Here is an 18,215-nt window from a genome sequence, read left to right on the forward strand (position 1 = left end):
TGTTATTATCATCTTTTTACAGGCAAATAACATAAGACATAGTAGATTTTATTTTACTTCCAATCTCCAAAGTCATAGAATTCCTATGGAAATGGAAGATTTAAAAAAAAAAATGAACTTAAAGTCTGGCATAAATGGTGGAACACACAATGTATCCTTGCCTTTCATCAAACCCAACCAAGAGATACCCTTTTCCTCTCTTTAGTTAGATTTTACAAAGACAGTGATAAATGTGTAAATGTTTGTGTTCTTCAAAGTAAAATCAAAGCCCAAACAAATATGTTATGCACTGGTGCTCACCAAATATGTGACAGTGATATAAAGGAGGATAAACTTAGTTCAATCCTCCCTCACTATATCCCCCTACAGTTAAAAATGTGAGAAAAAATAGCTTACGTGTTATGCTCTGCATTCAGTCATATGATATTCTCAGTGTATGTGAATCTTACAGTCTTATTTCTTCCTAAATGGTCTTTTCCATATACAAAGGGAGCTTAAAAATAGCAAACAACAACAGCTACAAACAAACTCTTTCTGAAGGATGGTTCATGAGCAAGCACCATGTTACATTTTTCATAGAAAACAGAAATTCCAGTAAATAAAATGACCACAATGACCAGGTTTCTGGTCAGTTTATTATTAAAGAAAGACCTTTCATATGTGGTTCACATATAAATGGTCTTTATGCTAGGACATTACGAAAACAGACCATTGCTGTTTTAATATGGTTGGGTATAAATCTGCCATATTCTTTTTTCTTTTTGTTTGTTCAATCTACTATTTGTTAACTTTACACACTTATACCACATCTGCTTGAAGAATTGAGTATTTATTCTAATTTACCTCTTTATTGCCTTATTTACCATGCAAATCTTTGGTTTTTAGTGGGTGCTCTAGATCTTTTATTTCTATTGATTGATTTTCCTCTTCATTACAGGTCATATTTTACAGCTTCTTCCATGCCTGAGAGATTTTTTTACAGGATGCCAGACATTGTGAATTTTATGTTGGATGCTGGCTTCTTCTTCTTTTTTTTAATTCCTTAAATATTTTGGAGCTTTGCTCTGGAATAAAATTGTCACTTGTTTTATCCATTTGATGCTTGCTTTCCAACATTTGAGTTTAGGATAGAACAGCCTTTTATTACATGGCTAATTTATACTACTTCTACAGTGTAGACTTTTGAAGACTTTGCTTGATGCATATGTATTAGGAGATGTTTCCATTCTGGTTGGTAAAAACAAAACTATTTCTAGCCTTGTGTGAGCTCTGAGGATTATTCTGCCCACAAATTTCTGATGGTTCTTTGCTCAGTTTTGTTGGTTGTTTTCACATGCATGCACTGAGCACTCAACTATAGGTCTAGGGAAACCCTCTCAGGAGGGCTCTTGAGGATTTTTTTCTTCCCCACAAATCCTAGTTGCCTTGGATTCCTGAACTCCAAACTTGGTCTCTTTTACTCAGGAAAACCTCACACTCCATTTTGGTTCTCCCTCTGAGATGGTTAATTGTGTGTCAACTTCACTGGCCTAAAGGATTCCCAGACAGCAAGCAAAATATTATTTCTGAGTGTGTCTGTGAAGGTGCTTCCAGATGAGATTACCATCTGAATCAGTAGATGCAGTAAAGATCACCTTCACGAATATGGGTGGGCATTATCCAATCCATTGAGGGCCAAATAGAACAGAAAAAAGTGGATGAATGGCATATTTGTTCACTATTCTTGAACTGGAGCATCCATCTTCTTCAGCCCTTGGACATCAGAGTTCTTGGTTCTTGGGATTTTTACTCCAGGACATACACCAACAGTTTCCCTGGTTCTCAGGCCTTCAGACACAGATTGGGAGTTATTCTATGGGTTCCCCTAGTTCTCAGGAATTCAGACTCAGTATGAATTACACCATCAACTTTCCTTGTCCCCCAGCTTGCAGATGACAGGTAGTTGACTTCTCAGCCTCCATAATCATGTGAACCAATTCCCATAAGACAAATCACTCATCTTTTATCTACAGTCTATCTATCTATCCTCAGTCATGTATTGGTTCTGTTTCTCTGGAGAACCCTAATCCCCTCTCGACAATCTTGTCTGATAATTCTCCAGCTAACATACTGTGGCTCTCATAGGTCTTACCTTATATCTTTTCTTTCTCTCAAAGATCACTATTCTTCACCATCTGTTGTCTAATGTCTGAGATCTACTGATTCACATATTTTAATTTATTTTAGTTGCTTCCAAAGGGGAATAAATTCAGTTCCAGTTGCTCTAGAAGTCTGTGATTTTTAGTTATTTTATGTTGATTTGCATTTGGTAAAAACAAATAAAACAGCTGTTGGAGTATGAATACAGACAGCTTTGCTTTCCAGTCCTCTGCATTTTAGGTCAAAATAAATCAATCCAAAGATCACAAGTCATGAAATAAAATTTATCTTAAAGAATACCATACATCTTCAGAAAAAATAAGAGCAAACATAGCTGGGGCTGGGGCTGGGGCTCAGTGGTAGTGCCTGGATGTGTGAGGAACTGGGCTCAATTCTCAGCACCATGTATGAATAAATGTCTATCAACAACTAAAAAAATTATTAAAAAAGAGCAAATATTGAAGGATATATGGCTTATGTCTAATATCTTTGTTGTTTTGACATTACATCCAGAAGTTTGACACAGCCTTATTTTATACCTGATGAAAGACATTTTATCATAAAGTCTTTTTCTCAAGTATTCACTCATATTTGAGATATATTTTAATATAAAAGACAGCAAGGAGGAAAAAAAGTTTAGTGTTCCACATACATAAATGAGCTGCTGTTTTGATAAGCAGTGTACTGGGAAGTGAGGCTCACTGCCCACCAAAAATAGCTTTTGGGTAATTTAAGGACCAAACACAATCAAATAAAAATATAGTGGCTATTCATTTTGTGAAGCCAAGAAAAAAATAAAAAATCAGGAGACTTGCCAGCTCTTTAGACTTGGATGATACAGCTTCAGTGAGTCAGAATGTCAGAAAAACACGACAGTTATAGTTTGCATTCAATAATCCACTGGCTTGTAGAGCCTTCAAATTCAAGAAAACCTTTGTGTTCATTTTGAAAGCCCAAAACATTATCAATGGGCCATGTTTTTCTTGTTACATGCCAGGAAAAATAAGTTCTATTTTTTTCACATTTTATCGAATACTTCAAACCAAGCTGTGTGTGCTAACTATTGAACCATACAATGATGAAGTTTTATTCCTTGAAGATTTTGTAATTAAGAAGTGGTTTAAAAAGGTATGTCCAAACTTTCACCAACCACATCACAATGTGTGAAGTACTGAAAGGATGATCTGGAGTAGAATCTCTAGGGAAGAGACCTTACCAGAACTGGTCTCCAGGGCAAGCTTCCCCAAAGCAGGTGGCCTTTAAAGTACAATGGGGGAGGGTGGCAGATGTCCAGAGGAGGACACAGGTGTGGGATGACAACTTACTAAGGGCAGAGGGAGCAGATCATAAGATGGTTATTTAAAAACGTAAGTACCTCCGTGTATATTGAAAGTTCACTGGAAAAAAAAATGGAAGAAGCTGGAGAGAAAAAGCTGATCACAGAATTATCAGTGGCTTTATAGGGCAGCTTTATATGGAGAACTCCTTCTGAATTCTCCTTGTTGCTTTGCTTTTTATAGGAGAAGTTTGGGAAATCGACCCAGACTGGATGAATATGCAGAATTGTCACATGGAGTCTAAATTTGAAGTGTAAGATATTCATAGAGCATGAGTGGGGAAACCAGATAGTCAGAACTGAGAGACCGTATGACCCAAGGGATGTTACAGTGTCCTCCATGGCATGCGGATGGAGTCAGTGCTGAATTTGGATGCAGGAGTTCCCACTGAGTGCATTCTAAATCCCAGGTATGTCTTTGAATCACTTTTTGGAAATTTTGTTCTTATTATGCCATCAAAGAACTGGAATTATTATCTGAAATTGCAAATTAAAAGTAGCTTAGAAGTCAGAATTTAAAAAAATAAGAGGAGGGAGAGGCTTAAAACATATTAGAAAAATTAATCACATTCAAAGTTAAATTTAGCAGGAACCTGAATAACAGGCCAACAAAATTTGCTGATCCATCAGATGTTCAGATATAGAGTGAAAAAAGAGCATAGAATTAAGGAAGACTCAACTCATGAAAACAGTTGACTAAGAATGTGACAGTTCTATTAATGGTAAGGAGAGATTTAGAAGAGGAGTTAATTTGTGTGGAAGGCTTAGCCATCTTAGATTAAAGAGGTCCAATAGAATGGTTAGAACACAGTCTATACTGCAGGCACTTTGCTAAGCATTTTACACACAAAAAAAAATCTATTCAATTCTTACAAATACTTTATGAAGTAGAAATTATTATTATTGCCCCTATTTTATTAAGAGTAAAACCAAGACTTAGAAAAATTAAGAATAATCATGCATTATATGATGACATTTTGATTGATGATGGACCACATATATAATAGTGGTCCCATGAGATTATAATAAAACTGAAAAATACCTATCTCATATGTCATGGAAGTCATGGTAATATTAGAATACAGCACATTGTTCATGTGCTTGTAGGGCTGCTGGAATAATAAAGCTACTATGCTGTCAGCTGTATAAAAGTTTAGCACATACAATTAGTATATAGTATATCACATTTGATAGTGATAATAACTATGCATTTATATATTTACAGTAATTCTTATTGTTATTTTAGTGTATAATCTTTTATTTATAAAAAAGGAAACAATTTGCAATAAAACATATGTTGTGCTATGCTGGCAGAAGTTTTTTTGTTTTTTATGGCCCTAAGAGCAATAGGCTATGCCACACAGCTTGAGTATTTAGACGGATATACCATTTAGGTTTGTGTCAGTACAGTCTATGATGTTTGCACAATGATGAAATTGTTCAAAGGTGCCCTTCTCAGAATACATCCCCACTACATTGCTATCATTTGCTAATTGTGTCAACATTCACTAGTGAGTGGCAAAGTCCAAAATCTCCTGATGCAAAGCTGACCAACCACTGAATCAATGGACAAGTTCCAATCAAAAGGCCAGATCTCAAAGCCTATTTGAGTCATCTTTCTATTCATGAGAGAAGGAACTACAGGAAGAAACTAAAGTTGTTCAAAGGGAATATGGAGAGATTAAAAGAAAGGCAGCTATGACCAGGACATTGGGATGACCCAATATGATTGAATAATGAGAAACAGAAGAAAAAAACTTGGAGAAGGTGAGAAATCAGAGAAAGGAGAAGCAGATCTGACTCACAGAAAACCAGAAAAAAAATTTCAGGATAAATTCATAGTCCTGAATGCAGCTGCTGCCAACGGGCAATGACAGCTGAAAAGTTTTTGAGAATTTTGGGATAATAATTACAAATAAGCAAAAGATGCTTATTATATGCCAGAAATTGTTTTAAGTACTTTACAAATATTAATCATAACTATCACAAGTTTATTATCCCATTTTACAAATCAGAAGTTGATGTACAGAGAGACAATGCTTTGTGGAAATAATTAAATGGGAAGCCATTAAACCTGAGGTGATCCTGATGCCCTGCGTAGGTAGCCAAGCCTGAAACCTAACTCAGAATTTAGAAGAAAATAAAAGTTAAGCTCAGCCAATGACAGATGAGTAACTGGGCACTTGTCAAATTGCCTTCAACATCTCACCAGGATAATCCAAAGAAGGTATTGTTGAATCTTTAATCCATTTGGTAATTTCTTTGCCCTTCTGCGCTCACTCACCCTTTAAAAGCTTCCCCTCATTCCCTTTGTGGGAAATGGGAAACACTTGTATTTTGGAGCTCCCTGATTCATGAATTGCTGTCAGCTTCAATAAGCTCTTTAATATTTTAATGTGCCAAAGTTTATCTTATAACAGCTCCAGATCACTCGGCTAGTCAGCAGCAGAGCCTGATCCCACCCTTGGGTCTAGTCCAAGCATTCTTCATCACAGGGAGAATGGCACCAGCACTGCCCCCAATGTGTTAAGAAATGACTAAACAATATCATCTCCTGTCTTGCTCTATACCAGTGGCTTATGGGAGAGCCTGGATCAGGGATCCACCTTTCTTGAAGAATCATTTCTTTTTTAAATGCCAATGAATTAGAGTCCAGAAAGTATACAGCCTCTGTGGCTCTGAGAGCATCTGGACTCTTGACGTGTGGGCCACAGCCTTGAAGGTCAAGTTCACTACTTCTGTGAGGTTTTCTATGCCTTTCTAACATATTTCCCCCAACGCAGCAGAGAGGTCAAGTGGACCCACATCTTTGGGAAGAGGGAAAAGAGAGAATGCTAGAGAACAAGGGTTGGAGTCAATAGTCAGTGATGAACAAGAGGAGGCCCCATGGTCAAGTACAAGAATCACTTTCTGTGTCAGCCTTTTAGTACCCGCTTTGAGGCCTAGCACACACAGGCTGAGCCTTAGTTCTATCTAACCAGAGAAGCAGCTGCTGGCACCAACGGAAGGGATAGATCATAAATAACTCTTACCAGTTTTCTATCACCACAGGATCATCCTCTCAGGCATCTCTTATCTCTCCTAATCATTAATTCATTTGAGAGGAGGCATTGCTTTGGTTGAAAAACGCAGCATTTTTCCTGGGAGGAATGCTACCTTAGCCCATTATCTGGCACAAAGTGGGAGTGAGATCATCCTGGAGATTTTGAAAGAGCTTTGATTCAGAAGAGGGACTAACCAGCATTTGGTTGACTGCTCTTACCAGCTTGAAGCCTCAAAGCCATGAATTCTTCATGCCTTGTATTTCTGGGGTCTCCACAACCTACCCATCTGCTTCTTTCTTAATATTCTCTCCTTGTTTGTCTTTGCCATTTTATCAAAGAAGCATTCACTAGGACTTCCAATGATGGAGTCTATGTACCAAAGAGAAGGCAAAACCAGACAGGGAAGATGGGTCCCTGCCCTTCCCTGGTGGAGGCTGGGGTATGTGTGGAGAGGTTTGGGTCCTTGAAATAGTAGTTGGAGGCCAGGCATGGTGGTGCATTCCTATAATCCCAGTGACTGGGGAGGCTGAGGCAGAAGGATCGAGAGTTCAAAGCTAGCCTCAACAAAAGCAAGGTGCTAAGCAACCTGAGAGATCCTGTCTTTAAATAAAATAGGGCTGGGGATGTGGCTCAGTGATTGAGTGCTCCCAAGTTCAATCCCCAGCACCAAAAAAAGAAAAAAATAGGAGTTGGAAAAATTAAAAACAACTCCATTTCAGTGTTTCCCAAACTTTTGAAGCACACTGGAATCACCTGGGGTTCTTTGAAAAGTATGGTCACCAAGTTCCTACTCCCAGACACTCTGATTAAACAGGGAAGGATGGACATTGGAATTTCAAAGAGCTCCACTGAGTCCTGACATGCAGTAAATTTAGGAACCACCATACTATATCACACTTAGCTCCTCGGGCAACTGCAGTGGCATTTTGAAAAGACTAATAAATCTTCAGACATCTTGTGCCTGAAACTCTTAGTGGTTAAAGCGTTTGATAATACAAGCAACAGCCTCGTTGAGTACTCAACAGGTAACAAAAGTTTCATGTCCATTAATGCTTGTGAACAACCCTTAGCAGACATTGTATCTTCACTGTTGTAAATGGGACATCTTGAGGCTCAATATTTTAAAACATGGTCCAACCTTACATGATGTATTAGAAATGGAGCCAGGATCTGCACACAATGCTCACCCTCAAACCAGTCAGTAGTATTTTTCCCCTGCTACCTGCCCCTATCTGGGACTGCTTGCTTTGGAATGCTTGAAGAGTAGTTTCAAATATCTTGAGTTGACCCAGGTACAGCTGTATTTAACAAACAGATGTATTCACATTATTCTATTGGACTTTCTCTGTGGCTCTAGTATGATGTTTTGTTTATTTGAGTGGCCTTCCTGACCACTAGATCTCTTAGCCAAAGTGGTCCAGGGTCATGCTTGGTCAAGCCAAGAACTGAGCTTAGACAAGATACAAGAGTCAGGGGCCAAAATAATGAATTTTAAAAGAAAGCAAAAGTCCTGAGAGACAGATGGTGAAGAATATAGGAGAGATGGAAAGACAGACAAAACCTAATTCAGCAATCCTTGATAGATAAGAAATATCATTGAATGCATAGAGCTTGATTCTAAAGGAAAGACAATTCATGTAGAAGGAAATTACCACCAGATGAACTAGGCTGCAAGCAAAAGAGGAATTTGGTTGTCATGGGAGTTGCAGTGGCACAGATTATCTAATCTTCATTGTATTCATTTTGTATGGATGTGTGAGTGATCTGTGTTTAGAGTAAAACTAAAATGAATACTCTCATGCACCAGTGCTGGTAATATACATATTTGGGCACAGTCTGCTGGATGACACATGAGGACCTAGCACAGGTGGAAAGACTTTGCAAAAGATGGATGTTACAGTGTTGTGTCATGAAATGAGCTCCGAAGGTAGGCAACCTAGGAGAATGTGGCCAAACATTTGATGGTTATGTGACCTTGGCCAGGTTACATAAACTTTCTAAGTCTTAAGTTTTCTTATCTGTAAAATGAGGACATGATTCACTCTCATAAATTTGCTGTTGGAGTAGGTAAGAAAATGGCACAGACATTTTGTACCTTTCTTGGCATACGAGTACAATAATACCCATTTCCTGGCCTTCCTGTGTTATCTTGTTCTTTTATCTCTGGAATAGGAACCATTAAAACATTTTTATATTATGCAGCAATTTCAGTATTACTTAAATTTTAAAATATTGTAAGTGATTAAATATAATAATATATGTAAAAGTGTTTTGAAAGTATAAAGTACTAAGTGACTCTAAGGTATCATTATTTTAATCATGTAATTATATAGCAGCAGATCCTATCTCTTAGCTCTTTTACCTCCTGCTGCTGACTCTCAAATCTGCATTTGTAGGACAAATCCCTGGAGGCTTCTTCTCCTTAGGGCTACACATCTCTGTTTTGTATTTCCTAAAAACAAACTTATCACCATCACTCCAAATTTGTCTTCCTCTTTCAACTTTTTCCTTTTAATACTTTGAACAGAGTAATACTCTGTTTTTTTTTTTTTTTTTTTTGTGAGGGATGATGTATCTGGGAATGCAGATCTGGGTGGTAGAATGAATTGAGCAAGATACCTGAAGTGTTAGAAAATCTTAATTTGAAATCTTTTTATAGGAATAGGGCATAAAACAGAAACACAATTTGACATCTGGAACAGGCAAATATAGCATATTCTGGAACTTAATTGCCTTGGTTCAAATCCCAGCTTTCTCTCCTATGAACTGTGTGTCTCCAGAGAAGCTACTAGACTTTACTGTATATCAGTTTGTTCACCCATGAAATGGAAGTATAAATACCAGCATTACCCTACAGGGCTGTAGTATTAATTGCATGACCTAGCATAGTTAATCTACATTATTACTGTTTTAACTATCATTATCATTAGCCTTTATACTTACATAGTCTTGGATGAAGCAGCTAGACTGGGAGCCAGTAGCTTATCCATGAAGAGGAGCAACACTGATTGCCTGCTAGAGAGTGTGATGGTTAAATGGGAAAGTCAGGAGGTGGAGTCACTCCTAAGCTATAGTCACTATCAAGAAGGTAGGTTGAGTTCTGGTGCCTCGAGAAGACAGAGGACATGGATGTGGCCCCCTTCTTGATTCTTTTCTATAGTCCCCTTGCTTAGGTTTGGTCAACTAGCTGTGAATTTGGACACTCCCTTTCATCTCACCTGGACGCCCATGAGGCTTGTACCTTGTTTCTGGGCAGCTCAGCCCATCACACACACTGCAGGAAAACACTTTCTCATTTGCTGTCTGCCCACTTCCCTTTCCCCATAATGGTTTGGATGACAATAGATTGAATCAGGATTAGACTTAAGGAAAAAAATCTTCTAACTTGAGCAACATGAGTTCTATATATGGTGGGCTCCAGATTATGAAAGTTCCCATTTGGGGTCTTGTAGAGAGCCCCTATAACAAGAAGCATGATTTCCCTTCTATTTGCCAGATGTATATTTTCCTTTGGCATCTCCTAAAAACTGGTCTAGGTTAAGTTGGGTATCCTTAGACGCTGATTATTGTATAGCCATAGAAGGACCCCAGTCTCTTCCTGATAATCTAACAATCATAAGCACTGGAATTGTTAGCAATTCTGTTTTCATGTATGATATGGTCAATCAGATTGGAAAGAGGGCATTTTTCTTCTCCAACAATGTGATGTGCTCTCCTTTGAGGTTCAGAGCCAATACAATGTGGATAGATTTCCCTACAAACAGGAGCTTTTTCATTGCTAGAACCTCTGTGGTACATTGCCTCAGTCACATGAGCTCAAAATCCCTGTTGGCTGGGATTCCTGCTCTCTGTCATTGACGATGCTGTGTTTGTCATCTAATGACTGCTGATTCTCCTTCTAGTACCTCTGTCTTTCTTGACTTCTATATGGTGGTCTCTCCATATTCAGTTGTTTTTCTAGTTTAACAACACAAGCTGCATCTTCCTAAGACAATAGTTCTGATAATTCACTCCAATGGTTTTCCTTATGTCCATTTACAGGGGTGGATTTTCCATGAAGCCAAAGAGGTGCAAGGTTGAGGGCTACTCACTGTCAGGGACTTTGGAATTATATTATTATAAAATAAAGGTAACCTTCTAACCTATATAAATTATGACTTCCATGTCTTTCTTCAATTTATCCTTGTTTGCATAGCCCATTGTATCAGAAGGTGATGGAGTAGTAAATATTTTTAAATCAGTATACCAAGAATTTTAGTTGAAAATACATTACAGTTCAGTTTAGCGGCACATGTTCTTTTTGGTTCATGACCATATTGTCCTATTGTGCTATTTTTCTGAATTTTTTGATGTTTTTGAAATCTGTCAGATTTTAAAACTTTTTAACATATTTTGACTTATGTCCTCATATAAAATAAATATTCATTTATGTTCCTAATTTTGCATGAAAACTTTTAAGAGGATACCCAAAATTAAGTATTTCAAACTCTCAATGACAATGATCATTCATCTCTACTTAGATTTTTAAATTTGGAATATAAATCCCTACTTTCTCCACTCTTCATGTTTTTTTCCCCCCTAAACTTCTCCAATCTTTATCACTTTCAGCATGAAAATTCTACTTGTGTTATTCACTCCTTTCCTACAACATGTCATACATACTTAGGTGTCAAAGTCTTGTGTGTCTCTAAATTCTATTCATTCTTTCAAACCTTCACCATATTGCATGTCAAGAATGAACATAACTAAGATATAGGCTCTCTATTCACCTCTCAGATTGTTTCTTTTGCTGAGAAGAAACTTATTAGTTTGAGTCCATCCCATTTATTGATTCTTGGTTTTAATTCTTGTGCTATAGCAGACTTATTAAGGAAGTTGGGGCCTGGTCCCACGTGATGAAGATTAGGGCCTACTTTTTCTTCTATTAGATGCAGAGTCTCTGGTTTAATTCCTAGGTCCTTGATCCTCTTTGAGTTGAGTTTTGTGCATATTGAGAGATAGGGGTTTAATTTTATTTTGTTGCATATGGATTTCCAGTTTTCCCAGCACTATTTGTTGAAGAGGCTATCTTTTCTCCAATGCATGTTTTTGGTGCCTTTGTCTAATATGAGATAATTGTAATTTTGTGGGCTAGTCTCTGTGTCCTCTATTCTGTCTACCAGTCTGTTTTGGTGCCAATACCATGCTGTTTTGTTACTATTGCTCTGTAGTATATTTTAAGGTCAGGTATAGTGATGCCTCCTGCTTCACTCTTCCTGCTAAGGATTAAAAAAACGTGTAATATTCCATATACAATGGAATATTACTCATCAAGAAAAGAGAATTAAATCATGCCATTTGCAGGTAAATAGTTTGGAGAAGATAATGCTAAGTGAAGTTAGCCAATCCCCCCAAAACAAATGTTTTCTCTGATATAAGTTTACTGACTCATAGTGGGGGTAGGGAACAGGAGCATGGGACAAATAGATGAACTCTAGATAGAGCAGAGGGGTGGGAGAGGAATGGAGGGGGCAGGGGGTTAGCAATGATGTGGAATATCATAGACATCATTATCCAAAGTACATGCATGAAGACATGAATTGGTGTGAACATACTTTATACACAAACAGAGATATGAAAAATTGTGTTCTATATGTGTATTAAGAATTGTGATGCATTCTGCTGCCATGTATTTAAAAAATAAAAGCAATTAAAAAAAGAATGAACATAACCAGGTTCATGGTTATTGACTATTTTCAATACCACAGACATTGTCATACTTTCCTTAACCTTGCTGTCACCAAGAAAGGAGGCATCATTATGATCATTCTGTAGATGAAAAAGATTCCATGTTGTTTCCCTGCCCAACATGATAGAACATATAAGTCAGGAGTCAGCATTTGCTATCACTTTGAGACAGCACCTCTTCAGGGTGACATCAGTCAAGAGTTATCTCTGAACCCCAAATGCCACTTTATAAACAGAGTTTTGTGCTATCAATTATTTTATAGATATATTCCTTACTTCCATCTTCTTTCTCCACCCTGACTAGAGTATATTAACCTGGACCACTGCAATGAGATCTTATGCTCTCCTGTTATCTTCTACAGACTCTAAAGCCTCCTGAGTGAAGACAAGTTAATGTTGACTAAACCAATGTATTAAAAAAAATGCTTGAAAAGCAGTTAAAGGGAGAATGCATTTCAAGTTCATAGGTGCTACAAAACTAAGAAAATAGTATCCTCTGCCCTAAAATTTTAATACTAGAATAGAAGAGAGATACTAAATAATGCAGCATGAATTGGTTTGAAATTACTTTGTATACAACCAGAGATATGAAAAATTGTGCTTTATATGTGTAATAAGAATTGTAATGCATTCTGCTGTCACATATAAATTAAAAAATGAAAAAAGAAACATTTGAATTGACAATGTCAGAAAATACATTCTAAAATATTATTTACAGAGAAAAGAAATTCAGATGTGTCTTGATTCTGACATTTTAGTGTTGGTGATTAGACTAAGGAGGGATTCATAGTTTTTAGAATGTAACTGAAAAATTACATAGGGATTTTAAAATGAATTTCTGTCCATCCACCTGAAAAATGCATAGTTTTTCAAAATCAACACAAATATGATGACGATGAGAATGAACAAATATGTTGCATATGAGAATGATGATGATGATGATGATGATGATGATGATGATGATGATGATGCCAATGCAGTCTTTTCTTCTTTTCTAAAAATCTCTTTTGATACCTAGTTGTCTATGTGTTATTTTGTGGAACAGCGGGAATGAGATTTATAAGCTTCAAATTAAAGTATTTATTCTCTCTCTCTGCTGTCCCTCTCTTCATTAGTATATTAAATTAGATGGAATATTTTGTTTTCATGCTGCATATACAAGTTATAGGTATCTGCCCCCACAGAGTATGTAGGAAAGTCTTTTAATATCTGGCCTGTGGTTTGGTCACAGAATCGTAGTTTTATAAAAATCTTAGCCATTTAGTAACTTAAAACATTACATCAAACTAATAATCATGGTGTCAAACACCATGCTAAATACTCTACAAATTTAGTTTCTTTTTTTTCAAAGCAAATCCACGGGGAACATATTATCTGTTACTATGGAGGAAACAGGCTAAGGTAGTTACATAATGACATTAATTGTTAACATTTATGCAATGCTTTCCATAGGTCAGGTAGGATTCTGAGAGTTTGTGCAACTGGCTTGCTTAATCCTTGCATAATGCTGTGAGTTGTACTTGGTAGGGAGGTCGTTTGTCCACATTTTACAGATGTAATCAGTGAGGCCAGGAGATGTGTAAGGACATGGTAAGGTCAATCAGCCACAAGTAGCAGACTTAGATTGGAAATTAGGCCATTCAGCTCCAGAAACCACCATCCACTCAAAGAATCTATTTAGAGAGTTTTTGAACTTAAGTCTTTCTTGTATTCCAAAGCCTATTTCCTTAGTTACACTATTTCAATCTCCCCTTTCCAATTACCTTACAAAAGGTTATTAAGCCTCTAGCTAGATCTCCTGAATTGCAGGGGTGGTGGGGACTGGGAGCTGGCTGCTCCTGGAGAAAGTTTATTCTATTTTTGAACAGCTCTTTTAGAAAAAGTCTTCTTTATATTGAGCTAAAATCTGCCTCTCTGTTACCTCTGTGTAGGGAGCAGGTTAGTAGAGAATGTCACTGGATATGAGGCTCCAAGGGAAGGTGAAGGCCAGGCTGACCAATGTGCCAGGCCACATGGCCTTATGAGACTGTATGAGACGGGCTGTAGAGACTGACCCCAGGAAATGCCCAACTGTTAAGACACACCCCCTGCTGCAGTTTGGAAGTGGATGCTCCATAAAGGCTGGTGTGTTAAGGGCTTTGTCCCCAGAGTGACACTATTGGGAGATGATAGAATCTTTAAGAGGTGGGGCCTAGTGGGAGGTCTTAGATCATCCAGCATATGACCCTGAGGGGATTTTGGGACCCCAGGCCCTTCCTGATACTCTCTTTTGATTCCTAGACATGAAATGAACAGTTCTGCTCTGCCATGTGCTCTCACTATGATGTGCTGCCTCACCACAGGCCCAAAGCAATGGAACCAACTGATGATGGATCGGAACCTCTAAAACTGTGAGCCAAAATAAAACATTCCTCTTTACAAGTGGGTCATCTCGGGTATTTTGTTATAGTGATAGAAACCTGACTAATACACTTCCCTGTGCTGCATCTGGGCAAATGGTAGATATTCCACCTGTAGGACAGGCATTGACATTTATCCATTGAACATTGCTGACTTTCTTCTCATCATTCTAATGTACGTGTTTTTTGTTTCTTTACTCTGACTTTTAGTGTATTAGCTACCTTTCTCAGCTTTCTACATTTATTAATACTATTTTTATTCAAGCTATTAATAATCTCCCAAGAAAGATCTTACTGGTTGGTCCCTAAAATACAGGTGGACATTGTCAATCGCTGCCATGCTGCAGTATTGTTGCCTGGTGATTGATCGCCTGCCATTCTTTTTTTTTCCTCACCAGACACTATCCTAAGATTTTCAGCAGCCAAGTGACTACTGGGTGACAAATAATAAAACTCATAAACCTTGGACTGGAGAAGCCAAGGACAGTGTTTAATGCTGTTGCACAGCAAATAAAATGGTATTTATGTTTTTGCTTAATGGAGAATCAATATTCAGCTATGACGTAATTGGAAAGTTCTTCTTTACATGCCCAAAAGGGGGAAAACGCTATGGATCTTAAAAAGCTTTCTCACTGCCACAGTTTCGAGAAGAACAAGGAGTTAACTGGGCAGAACACAGAGCAAATAGATGAGGCCAAGACAGAACTAGGGCACTGACCCAAGAAAGCAGAGAGAGGACCTTTCCCAGTCCATTAGTAACCCACAGCTAGCAGCTGGCCTTTTCCAGCCTCCACTAGAGTAAGAGGCTTTCCCTGAAAATACCTGGTCCTTTATTACTTAAAATATGGACTTTCAGTGAATTGTCAGAGAGGCAGGAAAAATTCTCTGCAATTACAATAATGATCATGGAATCAGGAAGCAATCTTGCCAGCCACCTGGACAGGGCTCACCTAGGGATGTATCCCACTAAGGAAATTAGCTGAGTCTGTGTTTGAGTTCATAATTATCAAGTTCCTCATCCAGAATAAGGTAGTGCCACTTCCAGGCCCATACTGTTCTGTATATTCATCAACACTGAGCGTAGGGGAATGCACACTGTTAGTACTGTCTACTATAGATAGCACAGAGATAGAGGAAAAGGCTGCAGGGACCTTGGGAAAGGTCTAAGGGTCCATTTGGGTAGGGAACTCTGGGCTCTGGGTACCTGCATCATGGTCTGGGAGGGAAGGTGCTGCATCTGTGGACCTGTTCCACTAGCCCATGCATACCTCAGCTCATGGTAAAGGGGATACTGAAATTTGTCCAGAGTCTTTGTAGATGAGTCTAAAAGCAATACTTCTTGGAATTTTTCCAATTCTTGGCTTTTCTCATTGAGGAACATTGAATGATGAGAAACTTCTAGGTCAACTGCCAGACAAGTTGCACTGTAGTAAGTCAAGCTAATTTTTAGAGCCAGTTCTCTAGACTTTTTTTAGAATCACTCTCTTCCAAGTATCCAGTGTTTTCCTGCAAATTCAGGACATCCATTCCAATAGCATAAAATGTAAAATGTTCATTCTTTAAATGATGACCTGTTTTCCAAGGTATGTGTGTAGTTTATTTTAAAAGAATTGGCATTTAAACGGAGGAATGTATTCCCTAATGATGGAATTTCTACCATCAAATATATTTGAAGGACAGGGACTTTCTTGATATAAATCTGTATTATTTTCCTAGGGTTGCTATAACAAATGGCCACAAACATGGTACTTTAAGAGAGCAAAAATCTATTCACTGATAAGTTGTAAAGACTGGAAGTGTGAAGTTAAGGTGTGGGCAGACACTTCCTCTGACATTCTAGAGAAGCATCCTTCCCTGCCACTTGCAGCTGGTGGCTCCAGGAATTCCCTGGTTTATGGCTGCATCACTCTTGCTTCTGCCTCCATCTTCATAACCTTTTCTTTCTGTCTCACATTGCCCTCTGCCTTTGTAAGAGTACCTGTCTCTGGGTTTAAGGCCTACTTGGACAATCTAGGATGATCTCAGCTGGGGATCCTTAGCTTAATTACATCAGCAAGGATCTTTTTATCCAAATTACATCACATTTACAGGTCCTGGGTGGTCATATCTTTTTTTTTTTTTTTTTTTTTTTTTGCAGGGAGTCACTAATCGATTCACAAAAATATCAAGTCCCCATTGTGACCTCCTCCTGCAACAAGGCCATGAACATTAGTCTAGAATGGCAGATTGCTGGGAAAGTTGACAGTCGTTCTCACAGGAAACGAACTTCAGTTGTTCTGGAGAGATGTGGAAGAGAACATTCATATTTGAGAGCATGCAGAGAAGGTCCTGGTAATACTTTTTGGAAAGTTTTAGCAAAACTGAAAGCAGAGTAAAGAATAAATCAACTCTCATTACTTTTCAAAACCCTTCATTTTGTCACACTAATTCCTAGAGATTAAACAAATTTTAGGTCCAAAACTTAAATTCTATTTATTTTTCCCCTGGGCAGGGAATAGAAAGAACTATGAGCGACTGAACTATTAAGTTCAAAGTTTTTTAATTATATTACTTCATTTTATCTTCATACTAACACTGCAATAAAGATATCAATGTTCATACCCACTATACAATTGTGGAAACTGAGTCCTCGAGACATCAAGTAACTTGCCAGGATCCCACAGCTGGGCATTACAGGAGCTGAGACACACGGGTGCGTGCTCTTCCTAGGATTCCACCACCCATCATTAGTCTAGAGCAGACCCAGCTCTCCTCATTGACAAGCTTGACATGATAGATTTTCCTCCTGAAACAACTCTGAAGTGTCCTTTACCACCAGAAAGAGAAGCTTGAGGCTGAGGAATAGATTTTCTTTCTACTTACACTATACTGCCATCCAGTGGGGAAATACTTGATGGCAGAAGATAACATTTCTGATTTTTTCATGTTTTGGTATTGGTACCTAATTGGCATTAAAATTCCCCTTTTCAGATGTGACCCTATCAAAATTTAAAATACACATCCACTTCCCACCTCTGCCTCTGCACACACGTGCACACTCCTCTTGTTCACCTCTTCTACAAATGTGTACCTATCCAGACATCTTCCGTATAGCAGAGGAATGAAAAGGTCCGGCCCACCTTTACCACTAGGTATATGATTATAAATGTCGAGTAGTTAAAAATCACAAGCAAATACACATCTTCCGCCAGTTACTTCCCTATGAAACATTGCCCCTTTTGGAATCTTCTAATTTGATCAAAGGGGAAAAAAAATTTAAGGGACAGTTCAGACAACAACAACTAATAGATTTGCTTTGGTACATTTTTTATACCTCATGACACAATTTATTTCCATTGAAGTTATATACTAAGCCATGATGGAGATAACACCAGTACTGATGGTGCTTAGGGCACTTGAATTTGCATTAGCTGCCAGGAAGAGACCAATATAACACTGAAAGCCTCTGTGTAAGTGTGAAGAGGGAAGTGGCAGATCTGATCACCCCATTATAAACTACACATTCTCAGCCCAATTCTCATTGCTACCATAACAAATCACCACAAACATCGTGGCTTTAAACAATATACT

General features: G+C 38.0%; 1 protein-coding gene across 4 annotated transcripts in view; it reads left to right on the top strand.

Annotated features, from left to right (window-relative positions):
- The first annotated feature begins 3,791 nt into the window (after positions 1 to 3,791).
- The window catches only part of Hnmt (histamine N-methyltransferase), a 176,252-nt gene continuing 161,828 nt past the window's right edge, over positions 3,792 to 18,215 (top strand). For 2 of the 4 annotated variants that reach the window (XM_077798354.1, XM_077798349.1), the window contains exons 1-2: positions 3,797 to 3,885; positions 14,527 to 14,636. Coding sequence is in view for 3 of the 4 variants with exons in the window: in XM_077798349.1 (XP_077654475.1) it covers positions 14,554 to 14,636 (83 nt within the window). In the remaining variant the exon portion in view is untranslated. Of the gene's footprint in view, positions 3,886 to 5,471; positions 5,703 to 14,526; positions 14,637 to 18,215 lie in introns of those variants that run through there. The other 2 variants (XM_077798351.1, XM_026388796.2) reach the window with 2 other exon arrangements.

The sequence above is a fragment of the Urocitellus parryii genome, chromosome 1, assembly GCF_045843805.1.
Source record: "Urocitellus parryii isolate mUroPar1 chromosome 1, mUroPar1.hap1, whole genome shotgun sequence".
NCBI classification, from domain to species: Eukaryota; Metazoa; Chordata; class Mammalia; order Rodentia; family Sciuridae; genus Urocitellus; species Urocitellus parryii.